The following is a 15,750-nucleotide window of genomic DNA, read 5'->3' as shown; positions in this document are numbered from 1 at the left end:
TTCAATCTGAGGTTCGACGATCGGCCGAACCCTCCTTTCCAGCACCTTGGAGTAGACTTTACCAGGGAGGCTGAGAAGTGTGATACCCATTTTACTTTTACTTAAGTAGATTTTGACTGGAGTATTGTACTTCGCTACATTGGAAATTACATCCGTTACTGAGTAAAAAAAAAACAGTTCAAGGCAATTCTCACTGAAGTAGTAGACAGTGTTGTGCGCGAGGCACACCTGCCAGTAGCGATCTTTTCCGTATTATTCAGGAAGTGCCTTTTCAAAATAAAAGACACCATTTCAAAATAAATGTATCAAAACTTTGATTTGTTGTGCCTTTTGTTTGCAGGGTATGAATATATTAACAGAGAAAATTAGCAATAATAAAACAAAATAATTAAAAACATTTATTTTAGTAATTGATACATATGAAGTACAGTTTAAGGCAAGGGGTAGTGATGGATAAAGTTTTCTTTAAAAAACAAGTTAAGTCTTTCATTCTCACTTTCCACCTTAAAACTATAAAATGAACTGAACTATGAACTAGTTCTGAATTTAAATGGTGAACTATGAACGTGAACTATTCATGTTTACTTGTATGAACTGAACTTGGAACTAGTTCATGACAGGTGTGAACTTGCACAACACTGGTGGTAGATGCTGCATCGAGTGGATGATGGAGTCGATGTCACGAGAGGTAGAGAAGGATGATATTGCGGACGACCAACAAGCGGAAGCATCGAACTTTCCGCCAGTTGAGATTAGAGCAGATGAAGAAAACCTGTGGCATCTCTGCAAGAAGTTTGTAGACTAGTGCTCTAAAGGTGGACAAAAGTTTAACCAAAAGTAAAAAAAAAAAAAGTGGGACAGCGGCATTTCAACTTTTTATTTTAGCTGTCATGTGGTTCATGTCTTGACATGTCCCCCCAAAAGTTCTTAAATGTTGTGTTGACATGTTAAATGTTAAATGTTTGACATGTTTAATGTACTTATATTTGTTAAGATTCTCCTTTAATTAAAAATAACTGTTTTTGGATTGGATTTATGACCCCTTGTCCTTTTTTGCACTGTATAGGAGCGACCCCCATCAAGTTTTTGGAAGTAACTAAGTAACTTTTACTTAAAGTACATTTTAAATGAACTACGTTTTACTTTTACTTGAGTAGATATTTAGATGGGTACTTTTACTTGTACTTAAGTAAAATTTCATCAAAGTAAAGGTACTTTTACTTGAGTACAATATTTCAGTACTTTTTACACCTCTGCATCTGAAAACAGACATTAACTCTTCAGAATCTTCGAGTTTCTCTTTCACACACGAGCATCCCAGCCGGAGATTCTTCATCGAACTCGTTCACAGTAACAACAGACGTGTCTGTAGCGTTCAGGTGGAGCCGCTCAGTTCTGAGGACGTTCTGTGGACCTGAGACCACGGGACCGACTGGAGGAACTCATCTGAACATCTCCTCCAGAGTACTCCTCTGGAGGAGATGTTCCAGAGGAACCAGAGGAACGTTCAGTCCACGTCTGAAGGTTCACCCTGTGATCCACTGGAGGTCTGTCTTAAAGATGATGGATGGAATCTTTTTCTGCTGTGTAACTGCCATAGACTGTATATGTATAACTGCATAATGACACACACCTCTGATGACACAACTGTGGAAACACAACCCTACTGACTGCGTTAGCTCAGACCACACAGTTGTAGATTCCTCCTCGTGGTTCCTTGGTACATGGATCAAACCCACATGGTGTTCTGAGGCTCGGTGTGAGGGCGTGGCCCCACAGGCATGAGGGCGTGGCCCCACAGATCCAGGAGGACACCTTCCATGTGTGTTCAGGCGCTGAGCTTCCTGCGCTGAGCCCTCAGCTTCCAGGTGTCACAGAAGAATGTGTGTGAACGTCCCGAGACGCCGCTGGGCCTGTAGCGACCGGCTCAGCACGCAGCCGCCGTGACGTTCTGCCGGTAGCACATGATAACCAGGATCTCACCAGACAGCAGAGGAACTAACACTAACCACGCTGCACGTTACTTCCTCCCCTCCAACCGAGCATGTGCACAAACCAAACGCTCCTCTCTATCACCATGAGACGTGAAGGTGAGCTCAGGGGGCGGGGCTACGCCGCCGCCGCAGCGCCTCGTGGGCGAGACGAGGCGATGACATCAGCTGCTGCAAGCTGAGCGCCGAGGAACAGTTTACGACCGTGTGATGAAAGATTCTGAGCTGACATTACCTTCCTTTTCCCAGCCTGCAGCCACGACCCCCCCCCCCCACACACACACACACACACACACACGGCACCAATCTGCTCTCACAGGCCGATACCGTTTGTTTGAGTTTCCATTGTGTTTCAACTGAAGGTCTTGAAAGAAGTTAGAAACTAATAAAAGTAACAACTAAATATATTTGTTCCTGCAGGGTGTTTGTATAGAAACATGTTACCACACACATGACAACATACAACATGTTAACATACAACATGGCTCCAACATGTAGTGACTCATGAGTCTTTGTATGATTCACTGGAGCTGATCATGTGAAATCCTTTAGTAGCTGGATGTGGAATAAGAAGAACGTCTGATATCACTCGTATAGTGGCAGTGTTGTTCCCACACACACACACAGACACAGACACACACACACACACAGACACACACTCTGCAGTACCTCAGTTGCACTTAAAACTTGAATGTGTGTGTTTCCGCGCTGCAGGACTCAAGTTTAACAGCAAATTTAACATGACCCCTGCTGCTCATGGCTTGTTTTAATTAATGTCTCTCTCTCTCTCTCTCTCTCTCTCTCTCTCTCTCTCTCTCTCTAGCTCTCTCTAGCTCTCTCTCTCTCCCCCCCCCCTCTCTCTCTCTGCAGGACGTCACATGATGTCATCTGCCCAGTAGCAAGTCTCTGGTTTTATGTTTTTTTTCCACACGCTCGGCTTTTATTTGGTTTTAGTTTTCATGAGCAGTGATCTACTCGTTCAGAATCTATTATTTTAGAAACATAGACTCACAGATCATGAGTCTTTTTATAATTCACGTCTGCTCTCAGCTGGATGTTGTAAATATTACAAAGTTCATGAACACTCTTTATCTTCAGGAATAAAAGTGATTTTATAGTTTTTACTGTTACTGGGCTCATCCCCTGTTCTGTACTTTATATACTGGTCTGTACTGGTGAAACTAATAAGGTGCGTTCAACCTGTTTTCCCTCAGCGACTCTCAGGCCGTTAAAAACCTTTATCTCCCAGTTTTGAGCAGATGAATTTTGTCAAACTATAACACAACTATTGTCAAATAATTCAGTCTGTGTAACAAACATTATAAACTCACTGACACCACTAGAGACAGTGAAGAGCAATTCTCAGTAAATGGTTTTGAACCGTTGTGTTGAAACGTCTCTTCTCTTTGTGTGAGAACCTTGTCTTTGTCTTTCTCGTTGTTCCTCGTTTCCTCCTCGTCTCCTTTGTGCAGACGGTTTGGGTTTGTGTTGCCTGCCCCCCCGAAGGGCTCCCATCGCTTCATTAGTTCATCACAACGCGTCTGTGAAGAAAATATTCCATAAAACTTGTGTGAACTTTGCCCGAGGCGGCACAATGCTTCTGCTGTTACAGACTGAAGGAGCCTGGAAAGTTCCCAGGTTTGATCTTCAGCAGAAGAGAAAACGACTAAAGAAAATCTGCAAACACAAATAATTATAACAGTTTCTAAGGAACAAGAGAACGGTTTAATTTAAAGTAGAAATAATGAGATCACAGAGGTTAAAGGTCATCACGTCAAACATGAAAACTGAACCAGGTGAATGTTTTCTCCATCGACTCCAGAATCCGTCTCATTCAGCTCTGAACTCTTCAGACTTGAAATGTACTTCCTGATGAAATGAAGTCAATTCAACATATCAGTGGGAGGGATGTGTGGTGTATACAACACATATATATATAATTTATTTGCTATATGTGCGTTTATTTATTTAGATAAGAATATTATTTGTTGTAATTGTTCCTTCTTCACCTTAATTCCTTCATAGAAACATGGACTGTGTCGATTTATTGATAAAACAGATTTACTCACCGGTCACCTCCCGGCCTTATGTTTCCTCTCGATCTCACACAAACTTTAATAACTTCTCAAATAAAACTTTGGATAAATTCACTAAATCAAATTACAAATGGTGACGCTGACGTCGTTTGATGAAGGTTGTTTGTGTCCAGACATTAGATTTATTACTTCTGTTGATTGTATTTAAACTTATTGGTCATAACGTTGTGTTCATTCACCGAAGATGTGTCACAAGCTTTAGTTTGATCAAAGAGTTTAAAAGTCTAGTTCTGCTCAGTGGAGGATTTGATCCCCTTTTAAGATGCACACACACAAAACAAAAGACACTTTTAAAGAGCAATGTATTAAATATTATTCATCATTATTGTAATACTCATGGAGCAAATTAATCTTGTGTCAGGATTAGCCTCCTCTAATCCAGTTTGATGTAATCCAATCCTTCTCCTCGGGCCTGAGGCAACGGCTGATTCCCTTGACTGACAATTACAGATAATTACAGCGTCAGAGTGAAAGCTTTATTTAACAAGCTGTGTCCTGAATTACCTTTAATTGACGTGGTCATTTTATAAAATCATTGACGATTTCTGACGACTCTTTTATGCTTTTCCAGATGTGACCCGCGTCCTCTGATTTACGACTCTAGAGAAAGCGGCTCGAGGCCACTTGGGTTCACACGGACTGAGGGAAGATGTTGTTTTAGAGGAAAACGTCTGAATGAAATGTTTTTGATCTGTTTGAGGATAAAGATGTGAAAACTAATTACAAGCTATGTTGTTATTTAAGTTGAATAAACCAAATCAAAGAGAGTGGCAATAATAACTGGGTTTATTTCAAATAAGCACAGCCAGACAAGAGTCAATATATTATAAAATAGTTTTGTTTCCTGTGGCAGGTCTGACTGAAATTTAAAAATTGACATCAATCATTAAAAGTCCATTAGTCCATGTGTCTGAACTGTGTGTCTTCTGTCTCCAGCTCAGAGACGAGTGTCTTCTGTCTCCAGCTCAGAGACGAGTGTCTTCTGTTTCCAGCTCAGAGACGAATGTCTTCTGTCTCCAGCTCAGAGACGAGTGTCTTCTGTCTCCAGCTCAGAGACGAATGTCTTCTGTCTTTAGCTCAGAGACGAGTGTCGGGGACAGAACTGAACACGAGACGGCGGAATTCTAAATTAGTCAATTATTTAAATTCTGAAAACCACAAAATCAGCACATGGAGGATTTCAAATAAATGTCTGGAATATTCTTTTTGGTTTGATCTTATTTTAAATTCTATAATTTTTTATTATAATGACAAAATACATTATATATTTATATATAATTTGACTCAATTAAGACTCAATAATACATTAAAGTAGCTGTGTTCGTTCAGTGCGTATTTACCATACAAACTTTAAAAGGGCTTTATAAGAATCATAAAAGTGTTGCAATCATTTCTTTCATAATGCCTCTTTACAGGCTTGAACCATAATTGTACCACACAAACCCCCGTCAGATTTATAGAACACACACAATGGTGAGAATTGAATTTTGTTTGTTATTTAATTTGATCTGTTTTTAGCGTTTGCAAACCGCATGGTTCTTTGAATCCGTGAAGTTCAGTGAAGAACCACTGCTGCAAGAAGAAAACCCTGAAAACCCAAAACTGTCTGATCGACTGTAACAGAGAGAAAACACAGAGGAAATGTAACCTGAAATATCCACATGTGGAAATGTCAGCTTTGAGTCACGGCTTCAACCAGAATGTCTGGAGCGGCTCTGGAGGCAGAAACAAACCAACTGAGTGTTTAAAAGATCTGCAACTAAAGATGGAATAAAAAAATCTAGGTTTTTCATGTTAAATTGAATTTGTCGGTTGTGTTTTTAGTTCTTCAGCTCAAGTCGATACGAACCGAGCTTCATCCACACGACTATGTTTTCACCTGAAAACAAAACACATCGACTCTGATACAGATTCACCTGATGGTCAAACTCCGGAGATTCAGAGACGCTGAAACAGAGAAGTTTGAATCTGTGTTCGATTCTGGACGAGCAGAAACACGGGTCACGCCTTTGATGATTGGTCATCACGTGACCTCCTTCCTGAAGAAGCAGGTTCTGAGCCTGTGTCTCTGCAAACAGCTGCTCAGTCAAACTCTGTATTTTACAGAGATACAGCTGCTTATTCTCTTTACTGTTTATACCTGTACGTGCACGCCCAGTGTACGTGAGTGGTCATGTGACATGTGTTTTAATGACTGTTAATATGGACAGAGGTTGTTTTAGTTTGAAAAGGCCATTTTCAGCCTCAGAGGTATTTATATCCACCAAATAATTCATGAATTTTTTAATTTAAAGATATATTTTACAACTTATTACTTTAAAGGTTGTTTATATGTTAGAATATTATCTGATTGATCCATTTCCCCCTCACACACAGTATCTGGTAACAACCCGTGGATTCATGCCTCCCGAGCGGCTCACACTCTAAACATGTCCGTGTGCTGAACTGCTCCAGTCGGGCGTTAATCCATCATTTGTCCTGGAAGTGTCTCGCGCTGCTTCCTGTCTGTCACATCATCTGAGTCCTTGGCATGGAGTCCTGCTGGTGTGCAGGGTACCAGAGTCCAAAATTGTTCATATATCCCCCAGAATGCACCGGTGCACCTTTGGCCACCATGCTGTTGTCCCACATGGAGCAGGGCGAGGACGAGGACGGCTGTGGGGGGGCGAGGTGGTCTCCCTCAGGGCCGCAGGGGCCGTTCTTCATGATCTTCTTGTATTTAGATCGTTTGTTCTGGAACCATATTTTCACCTGAGGGACGAGGAAAAGGAAACAGATCAGTATGATAAAACTAATCCAGTTTCTAACACTGCAGGGACATGAATGAATATTTAAAATATTAAAACTATGGAAAACAAAACTACGATGAAGTGTGACGAGGCTTCTCTCGACTGCAGAGCAGGAGAAACCTTGGAGAAAGCTAGCGCAGTCAAATAACCTACAATTAGGTAATAATGAGATGTACAGACAAACTGTGGATCATAAAATGTTACAGCATAACGACCTCACGGTTACACACAGAAATACCAAAACGCTTCATAAAGCTGATGACATCACGGCCTCCTGACACCGCACACGTCTGCAGCGCTGCAGTGCTCCTCTACACAATGCATGCTAACACAATGCATGCGGTGTGATATAAAGTACATGAGGAAATCAGTATTTCTCAGGCTGAATCAAACTATCAAGAAAGCAGAAATGTAGATTGTTGGTTTGAGACTGGTTGAGATGGTTGAGATTTGGTTGAGATGGTCTGAGATGGTTGTAGATGGTTTGAGATGGTTCTAGAACGTTCTAGATTGGTTGAGATGGTTTGAGATGGTTCTAGATTGGTTGTTGTGGTCTGACGGCTGCATGTCTCCACCCCTGAAGCCTCTGAACCTAACGTTACAGCTGCACGTGTCCCTGCTCTTTGTCTCCTGCTGCATTCTGGGTAACCTGGCCTCGGGAGTCGAGGTCTTTTACAACCTTTGTGCCAGGATCGGGACTTCCAGCGGGGGGGACTTCCTGCTGGTTTTACAGCATATTATTAGTGTTTTAAATAAATCCCATAGTCTGGGTTCGAGGTTTTCTGTTGCTGATTCTAAGTGTCAGGACATTTATATGGTTATAAACCTGTGAAGCTGAAATAGTCGAGTGTAGATAAGCTATAAAACGATGGAGCTGAGTGTAGCAGCGTCTCTCTCGTGGTCACATGACTCAGGTCTGTTGGTGTCAGTGTGATTGGCATGTTCTCTGTTTCCAGCGTGCTCGCAAATTGAGCATCAAATTACACAAATCTGCCTCAAGGGCAAAGCTGTCGGCTGAGCAGGAACAAATGAATCATGAGTAATAACACAAAGTCAGCGAACAAGACTTTGTCTTAAACAGGTTTTAAATGAGCTGTAAAGAGAGAGAAACTCTGGAGAACGACGGAGAAGAGAAAGAGAGAAAAATACCAGCAAACAGATTTGGCGCTAAAGTTGTTTTCTTCTCCGTCCTGGGAATTATTACCCTGAGAGTTTATGTGGATTCATGGAAACGGTTGAACTGTTTTATGGAAGATTATATTATTCTATAAAAAAATACGTCCACACCGGTTTAATTGAGTCTAAATATACGGAAAAATGTCCCTTTCACCAAGTTATCAACAGACGACAGCAACGTTCACACCCGGCGAGAGATGAAGTCATGCAGAGAGAAATCTGACATTTCATTTCATCTCTATTGTTCCAGTGAATCTGTTGACGTCAGTCACGGCCTATTACTGCGGCAAATACATAAAGTTAAACGAGCGCTTCACAAGCAGACAATACATTTTAATTATGCCACTTGAAAGCTGTCAGAGCGTAAACTGCACTTCAGATTCCTTCAAGTTTCTGCAGAGTTGAAAGAGAAAAACCCGTCAACAGATTCTTTGTTTAATCTCTGGTCTAAAGTCATAAGAGTGACAGCCACCAAACCACAGAGCCGTCAGTGTAATAACTACACAACACGTGAAAGCTCCCAGCGAGCGAGTTGATGAGCCCACGAGTCCGTCAGCAGCACGTTAAGCTAATGCAGCTTCAGCCAGAGGATCCTGCTGTAATTATTGGTTTCATATTCCAGCAGCAACACGGAGCTGACAGCTTCTCTGAGAGCAAAGCTAATGGCAGCAACATCGGGGGGGGGGGGGGGGCTGAGACACAGGCCAGGTGCCGGTGTGTGTGTGTGTGTGTGGGTCTGTGTGTGTGTGTGTGTCTGTGTGTGAGGGAACGTATCCTCCCATGATTCCCAGTGTGTGTATTCATATTTTTAAAAACACAAAAGCAAAAAATGTGGTCAGTGGTGTCCTGTGAGGTTAATTCACAAGTAAAATCTTTGTGTGTGTGTATGTGTGTTTGTGTGAGTGGGTCTGTGCGTGTGTGTGTGTGTGTGAGGGAATGTATTCTCCCATGATTCGCAGTGCGTTTATTTATATTTTTTGTGTTTAAAAACACAAAAACAAAAATTTGGTCAGTGGTGTCCTGTGAGGTTAATTCAGAAGTACAATGTGTGTGTGTGTGTGTGTGTGTGTGTGTGTGTGTGTGTGTGTGTGTGTGTGTGTGTGTGTGTGTGTGTGTGTGTGTGTGTGTGAGAGAGAGTTTCAGGGAAAATGTGCTACGTGCCATTTCTCAGCTGCGTCTGCGAACGCTGGTGATTTTGAGGGAAAGTACTCTGTGGTTGGCCGGCGGCCTAATGGCACCAAGGCAGGATCGAGATGTGGTATATGATAACTATCTTATGGTGTGTGTGTGTGTGTGTGTGTGTGTGTACTCCCCCTGTGTACTTGTTGTTTCACCATGTTTCTAAGCAACCAGCTGCGTGCCGACTGTTATCGTTCAAGTTCGAGTTTCGGTACTTCATGTGTAAGATGGCGAATCTTCAGGAGATCAACGTTTGGCTGATTCCAGACAAACATGTGTGAATTTGTGTGTGTGTAATCTAGAAGTGGTGCCACAGCTCGTCTTCAAAACTCTTCATCGTTTCTGTCGCTGATTACGTGCCTCGCTACTGCCCCCGATGTTTATGTGGGTATTGCATCTCGGTACATCGGATTAATTCTGAGGACGTGCACAACAAGGAGACACAGAGCAGCCATCTTGTGTTTGTGTAGATTAGATCAAGTTTATTCTGACTCTAAAGTAGAAACTCGCACAATAAACAGAATGTTTCTCACCTTAAAAGGACATTTTGATTCTGAGCGTCTCAAATGAGTCTTTGTTTGATCCACTCAGTTTAATAAATGTGCTGTAAAAGTCTAAAAGAATAAAATCCGACTTGTTACAAACCAAGAATTTAAGGATAAACACACACACACACACACACACTCACACACAACTTACACACACAAACTCCTATTGTTTGAATTTAAGATTTGCATTTATGGTTTTGTTGTCATCGGTTTCTTTTCTTTTCTCTTTTACGATTTATCAGATGACAGACACTCGATGACATTTCACGAGATATTTAATAACAGGCTATCGGGGAAGATGCCAGTATCTAATTACACATGGAGGCAAATTGGATTAATAAATATGAGTCTTCATTCAGAGCTTCCAACAGCAACAGGAGCAGGAAGTGGTTCATCTGCTCACATCTTGAAACTTTTCATTGTGATGAAACTTTAGGAGTAAATGTGAATTACTTTGTAATGTCAAACCAGAACATTTCTTATCTGCTCAGAAAAACGTCTCATCTTGATGATAAAGTTTTTGACTCTAGTCTGAAAAGTGTTTTTAAAAGAATCACTGACGATATTTTATCCACAAACTATGTCTGAATTCTTAAAACTACATTTATTCGTTCAATTTAAAGTTTCCTTCCATACTCGACTGTGTCGTAAAGATCAGAATCAACTTTCCCCCAGAAACCACATCAGAATAAACAGAGAATAAAAGGTGAAGAAAAAAAAAATAAGTCAGCAGCGTGCACGTGACGTTAGCGACCACATTCAAGTAAAGACAAATGAACGGATCATCTCTTAGTCCCAGTGTCAACAGAGCTGCTGCGGTTAATTCATTCTGGATTAGGACAGTTCATGTGATGACATCAGCTGCACACGCACACGCACACACACACACACACACACACACACTCACACACGTGTCATATTTCACTTGAGGTTTTTCCCAAACACTCTGATATAAAGTTTCCTCGGTGGGACACCTGCTCACACCTGGTTGGTGATTTTTCAAATATGATCTGGTCCCAGTTTCTAATGTTCCCGTTTCTGTTCATAATGAGTCAGAGGAAATTGAACCTTTTTCTTATTGTTGTATTAAACTGTATAAAACTAGAAATGCGTAATTTTTCAAAGTGTTTTTGTATTTGTATCAATTTGTTGAAAAAAGCTAAGAAGTTGAGTTGAAAGTCACAGTTAACTTCAGCTAAAGATGAAACTTTAATTTTCTTTATTTGTATTTAATGTAACATTATTCTTTGGCTTGAGATTAATTTATAAAATAAACGGCTGCAGCCTTGATTTAAATCAGGCTAATTTAAAGTAGTTTTGTCTAGACTGTTCTAGTAGGTGAACGGTTAATTAAACGCTAATTAAAGAATAAAGTTTATTTTCCCAAACTAACTGGTTGAAACGGTTGTAATTTGTGTTTATAATGATACAATCTGCTTATATTTAATAATGGTGGGTTACAATTAGTATTATTATTACTAGTAGTAGTATTTTTATTATTATTATTAGTAGTAGTAGTATTAGTAGTTGTATTAGTAGTATTATTATTAGAAGTATTGTTATTAGTAGTATATTAAGGTTGAAACGGTTTTAAACAGTTTTGTCGTTCATGGGATGGAACAGAAGAAGAAAAATACATTTTAGGCTCAAAGTGAAGTAAACATATTAAAGTGTAATATTAATTTAGATCGTGGTCATCAGGGAAGTTCCCAGAATTCACAGATTAATGAGAGAAGAAATCATCAGAGTAAAATCTGATGATTTCTGGTGAATTACAGAAGTTTGGATTCTTGTTACATTTCAAACGTCCACTCAACGACGTGGGACAAAATGGCCGCCATTAGCCTTTTATTTTCCTGACACACACGCTTACACACACACACACGCTTACACACACACACACACGCTTACACACACACACACACACACACACACACACACACACACACACACACACACACACACACACACACACACACACGCACGCACACACACACACACGCACGCACGCACGCACGCACGCACGCACGCACGCACGCACACACACACACTTACACAAACAAACTCTTATCCTTTTGAATTTGAGATTTGCATTCATGGTTGTGTTGTCATCGGTTTCTTTTCTTTTCTCTTTTACGATTTATCAGATGACAAACACGCGATGACATTTCACGAGATATTTAATAACAGGCTATCGGGGAAAATGTCAGTATCTAATTACACATGGAGGCAAATGTGTGACACCTGTGAGCAGGAATGCACCAGCGCCTGTTGGGACTTTTATTCTTATTCTTTTCCTTTGGTCCCTTTTCACCGGCAGAGAAAAGCTTCAGTCCAAAGGAAACTGTTGCAGACATTTGGATTTTGGATTAAATCCAAATCTAATTCACTTTTTGTGTATTTTCAATCAAAAGAGCCAAACTCAGATCTGTTGTCAGATGATAAAATGATAATGATTAAACAATCGATCAGGAAACTCCCTCGTGTGTCTCATCTGTACTTTGGAAATAGGGTGAGGTGAACCAAACACACCCTCAATTAGAAAAATTAGCCAAACCTTTGTTCACATTAGAAATATTTCCGTTTGTCATCATCACATGTGTTTTTATCTTCACATAAAATACCTGGTATTTAAATCATTATTTTTCTTCCGGCTTTAATCTGATTTTCCGTCTTTCTGTGTTTCTAGAAGTCAGAAACATGAAGTGACAGTGCAGATGTGGTCTTATTGTGTGTGTCTGTGTGTGTGTGTGTGTGTGTGTGTGTGTGTGTGTGTGTGTGTGTGTGTCTGTGTGTGCTCCTCCATGGTACCTGAGTCTGCGTCAGGCCCAGCTTGGCGGCCAGGTCGGCCCGCTCGGGCAGGGCGAGGTACTGGGTTTGCTGGAAGCGCTGGTTGAGCGCCTGCAGCTGGAGGCTGGAGTAGATGGTCCGAGGCTTCCGGATCTTCTTCCCCTTCCCGTTCAGCCGCACCTCGCCGTTCTCGATCACCGTCGTGGGCTTGTCCTGCTCTGGAGACGAGAGACAACACAAGGTCAGTCCTCTGGGGACACAAGGTCAACCGGGGGGGGGGGGACTTCGCAGACGAGCTCCAATCAAAGTTCTTACACTTTATCCCTCATGAACTCCATCGTCCAAAAGGTGTGGACGATAAATAATTAAGTTTAGTGAAATGAGAACTTGTGTTTGTGGATGATTTATGAATCCAAGCTGTCATCAACTCGGGGAGAAATAAGTTGTTTACACACAGGAATGTTCATACAGCAAAGTACAATGATACGACTTGTCCACTGCAGTACACAACACGTATGACAATGGGATGAAGGTTAGAAGGTAAAAGCTCTTTGTCCTCTGCAGTGAGTTTGGAGTTTTTCAGTCAAACATGCGACTCAGACGACACGGCTTCTCGTCAGCTTCTTCCTTTTTTCATTTTCAGGAAACCGATGCAACTGAGCGTGTTGGCCCACACTGATGGTTGTTATGACATGAGCTCATCGCCGGCAGTGGCAGCAGAGAACAGCTGTGGACGAGCGGAGGCCCCACAAGACGATCCCGTCGTGTAACTGAGCTCCGGCTCTCAGACGCAGGAGCCCGAGAAACTAAAGGCACGGGAACACGAGGAAAATAACCTCCACTTCAGAAACTAGAACTAAAGTGGCTGTGAATGTTCCACTTGAACAGTTATGATTAAATTTGACTGAGTTTTTGATTGAAATTCCACAAAATTCCCTGATGTTTGTGTGATAATATAATGATAATAATAATGAAAAATACCTTTTTCTTCTTCTTCAATTGTTTCTGAGCTGATTTAAGACTCAGTTTATAAATCAACAGGAAGTGGATTTGTTGCTGATGCTGATGTTTGGGCGTAAAACATCTTCTGAAATAACTTTTTAACATGATATAATATAAAGTGATTATATCATGTAAATACAATACGAGTATAAATCAGATTCAAAGGATTGGGACAATTTTTGAAATGTAGTTGGGACAAAATTATTTTACGTGATTGTTGAGCTGGAGTCATTCATCTGTTTTATATATAGTGAAATTATTTAATATCTCACGTGAAGACAGGTTGAGAAAATTAGATGAAAGTGCAGATTTGTTGCTGAAATTGATATTTGTCTATAAAAAATATTTTTAACATTGTGAACAAAACTGATTTACAGTCCTACAAAAAACGAAGCTGGGATGAAATGACTTAGTGTGGATAAACTTAATTATTTGTCATTTTTGGTTTGGTTAAATTGTATTAATCTGACAAAGTCAAGACATAAAAGTTTCTAGAAAAGTCAAAAGATTGAGGAGAAACTAAAACAACATGTGGATGAAGTAAATTGTGTTTGCATAGAAAGACATAACCAAAGAATATGTGTGAAACTTGGCTGGAGTCAAGTATTTCTGTAACTATGAGTATGAATGGAGACTTATAGGAGCATTAGGATTTGATCTGAGTAATTAATTAACATCGTGATAATTGTCAAACCGCCTCTTCAGCTTCATGGGTTCAACTGATCAGAGGCTCTGAACTAAATATTTGAAATATCTGAGACATTTTGGTTCTTATTTTAAATATATTAGTGGATCCAATAAATGTTATATTTATTAGTATAGTCATATGTTCATAAAATTTTGTTTTTTTATGTTTAATGGGATTTTAAAGTTTTTTTATTGCAACATTTCATAGAAGTTATAATTAACTGTATTTTAAACTGAATATATATTTTTATAAAAATTTATTATAATTATAATTAAATTATAAAAGAAATTCTATTTTCACACATGTCCTGATTTGAAAGGATCAGAAGGAACCTGGGATATTAATATATATGTGAAGATTTCAGTTCAGTGCAGTGAAGAATCATTTAGTGGAAAGTGACAGTGACATTTATTATAACTATAATTATTATAACGGTTCCAGGCCCTGCTGCAGGCAGCAGAGACCCGGCGGCTGGGAGGAGGGGGGGGCCTGCGGGTCACCACAGCCCGGGCCCGGCTGCTTCTTGTGGGGACTCGGGTTCTGGTTCAGGCCTTAAACTCATCTTCAGCTCAACCAGAGTTTACTGAGGCGAACCTGTGGTGGATCCTCATGAGCTCAGGCCGTTGGACTCATCTGTGGAGGAGGTTCTCTTCTTTATCCCCCCCCTCCCTGCGTCTCCGAGCAGAGACTCGTTCTGTCTTCAGACTCAAGTTCAATAACTCAAATAATAATAAACTAATTAAACACACTGATCATGATTATTTCATTATTTCGTTTCCCTTTCTTTTATATCAGATCTGCTCCAATCAGCCACAGGATGAACACGATTATGATTATGAATATTTGGCTGAGATCCAGGTGTTAAATATATTATATTATATATATTAGATACATTATTAATGCAATAGAGCAATCACTTCCCCATGTTATTTTTATGCCTTTTCTTTTTCAATGTGTACCACCCACCTCCATCCTCCAGCCGGGTGAGGCCCAGCGTGCCGGCGTGCCCCCCGTGCTGGTAGGGCAGGTAGGCCCCCGGGTGCAGCTCGCCCACGGGGCCGTGGTACGGCGGGTAGCCCAGCGGGCGGCCGTACGAGGAGGCCCCGGAGGAGAAGGGCCCCTCGTGCTGAAGTGCGTGCACAGGGTAGTGGGACAGGCCGGGGGGGGGGTGCTGGTGGCCCGGGAAGCCGTGGCCCCCCCCGAACTCCAGGAAGGCGGACTTGCTCGGGTCGGCCGGCACCAGGGAGTCCGGCATGGAACTCATGGTCATCATGAGGCCGCTAGGAGCTCCGGGACCGGGGCATCACCGGGAGACCCAGCGTGTACCGGGCAGGAGGCTTCTGCAGAACGGTCACACACTTCCGGTCTCTCTCTGCGGGAAGAGGAGCTGCTGTCTGTGGGAAGAGGAGCTGCTGTCTGCGGGAAGAGGAGCTGCTGTCTGCGGGTCGGTCCTCCGCTACATCCCGGCCGGAGGCTCCAGGGCGCGCGGTG

The 15,750-nt window shown here is 41.4% G+C and overlaps 1 protein-coding gene across 1 annotated transcript; it reads right to left on the bottom strand.

Annotated features, from left to right (window-relative positions):
- Positions 1-6,595: 6,595 nt before the first annotated feature.
- LOC133023636 (homeobox protein Dlx4a-like) lies at positions 6,596-15,532 on the bottom strand. Its single transcript, XM_061090710.1, has 3 exons — positions 15,226-15,532; positions 12,591-12,787; positions 6,596-6,838 (listed from the first exon to the last, which is right to left on the bottom strand). The coding sequence occupies exons 1-3, from the start codon at positions 15,530-15,532 to the stop codon at positions 6,596-6,598; spliced, it is 747 nt and encodes a 248-aa protein (XP_060946693.1).
- Positions 15,533-15,750: the final 218 nt, after the last annotated feature.

Source organism: Limanda limanda, chromosome 17, assembly GCF_963576545.1.
Source record: "Limanda limanda chromosome 17, fLimLim1.1, whole genome shotgun sequence".
In the NCBI taxonomy this organism is placed as follows: domain Eukaryota; kingdom Metazoa; phylum Chordata; class Actinopteri; order Pleuronectiformes; family Pleuronectidae; genus Limanda; species Limanda limanda.
The sequence above is the reverse complement of the archived record's forward strand: the minus strand, read 5'-3'. Positions and strand labels throughout refer to the sequence as shown.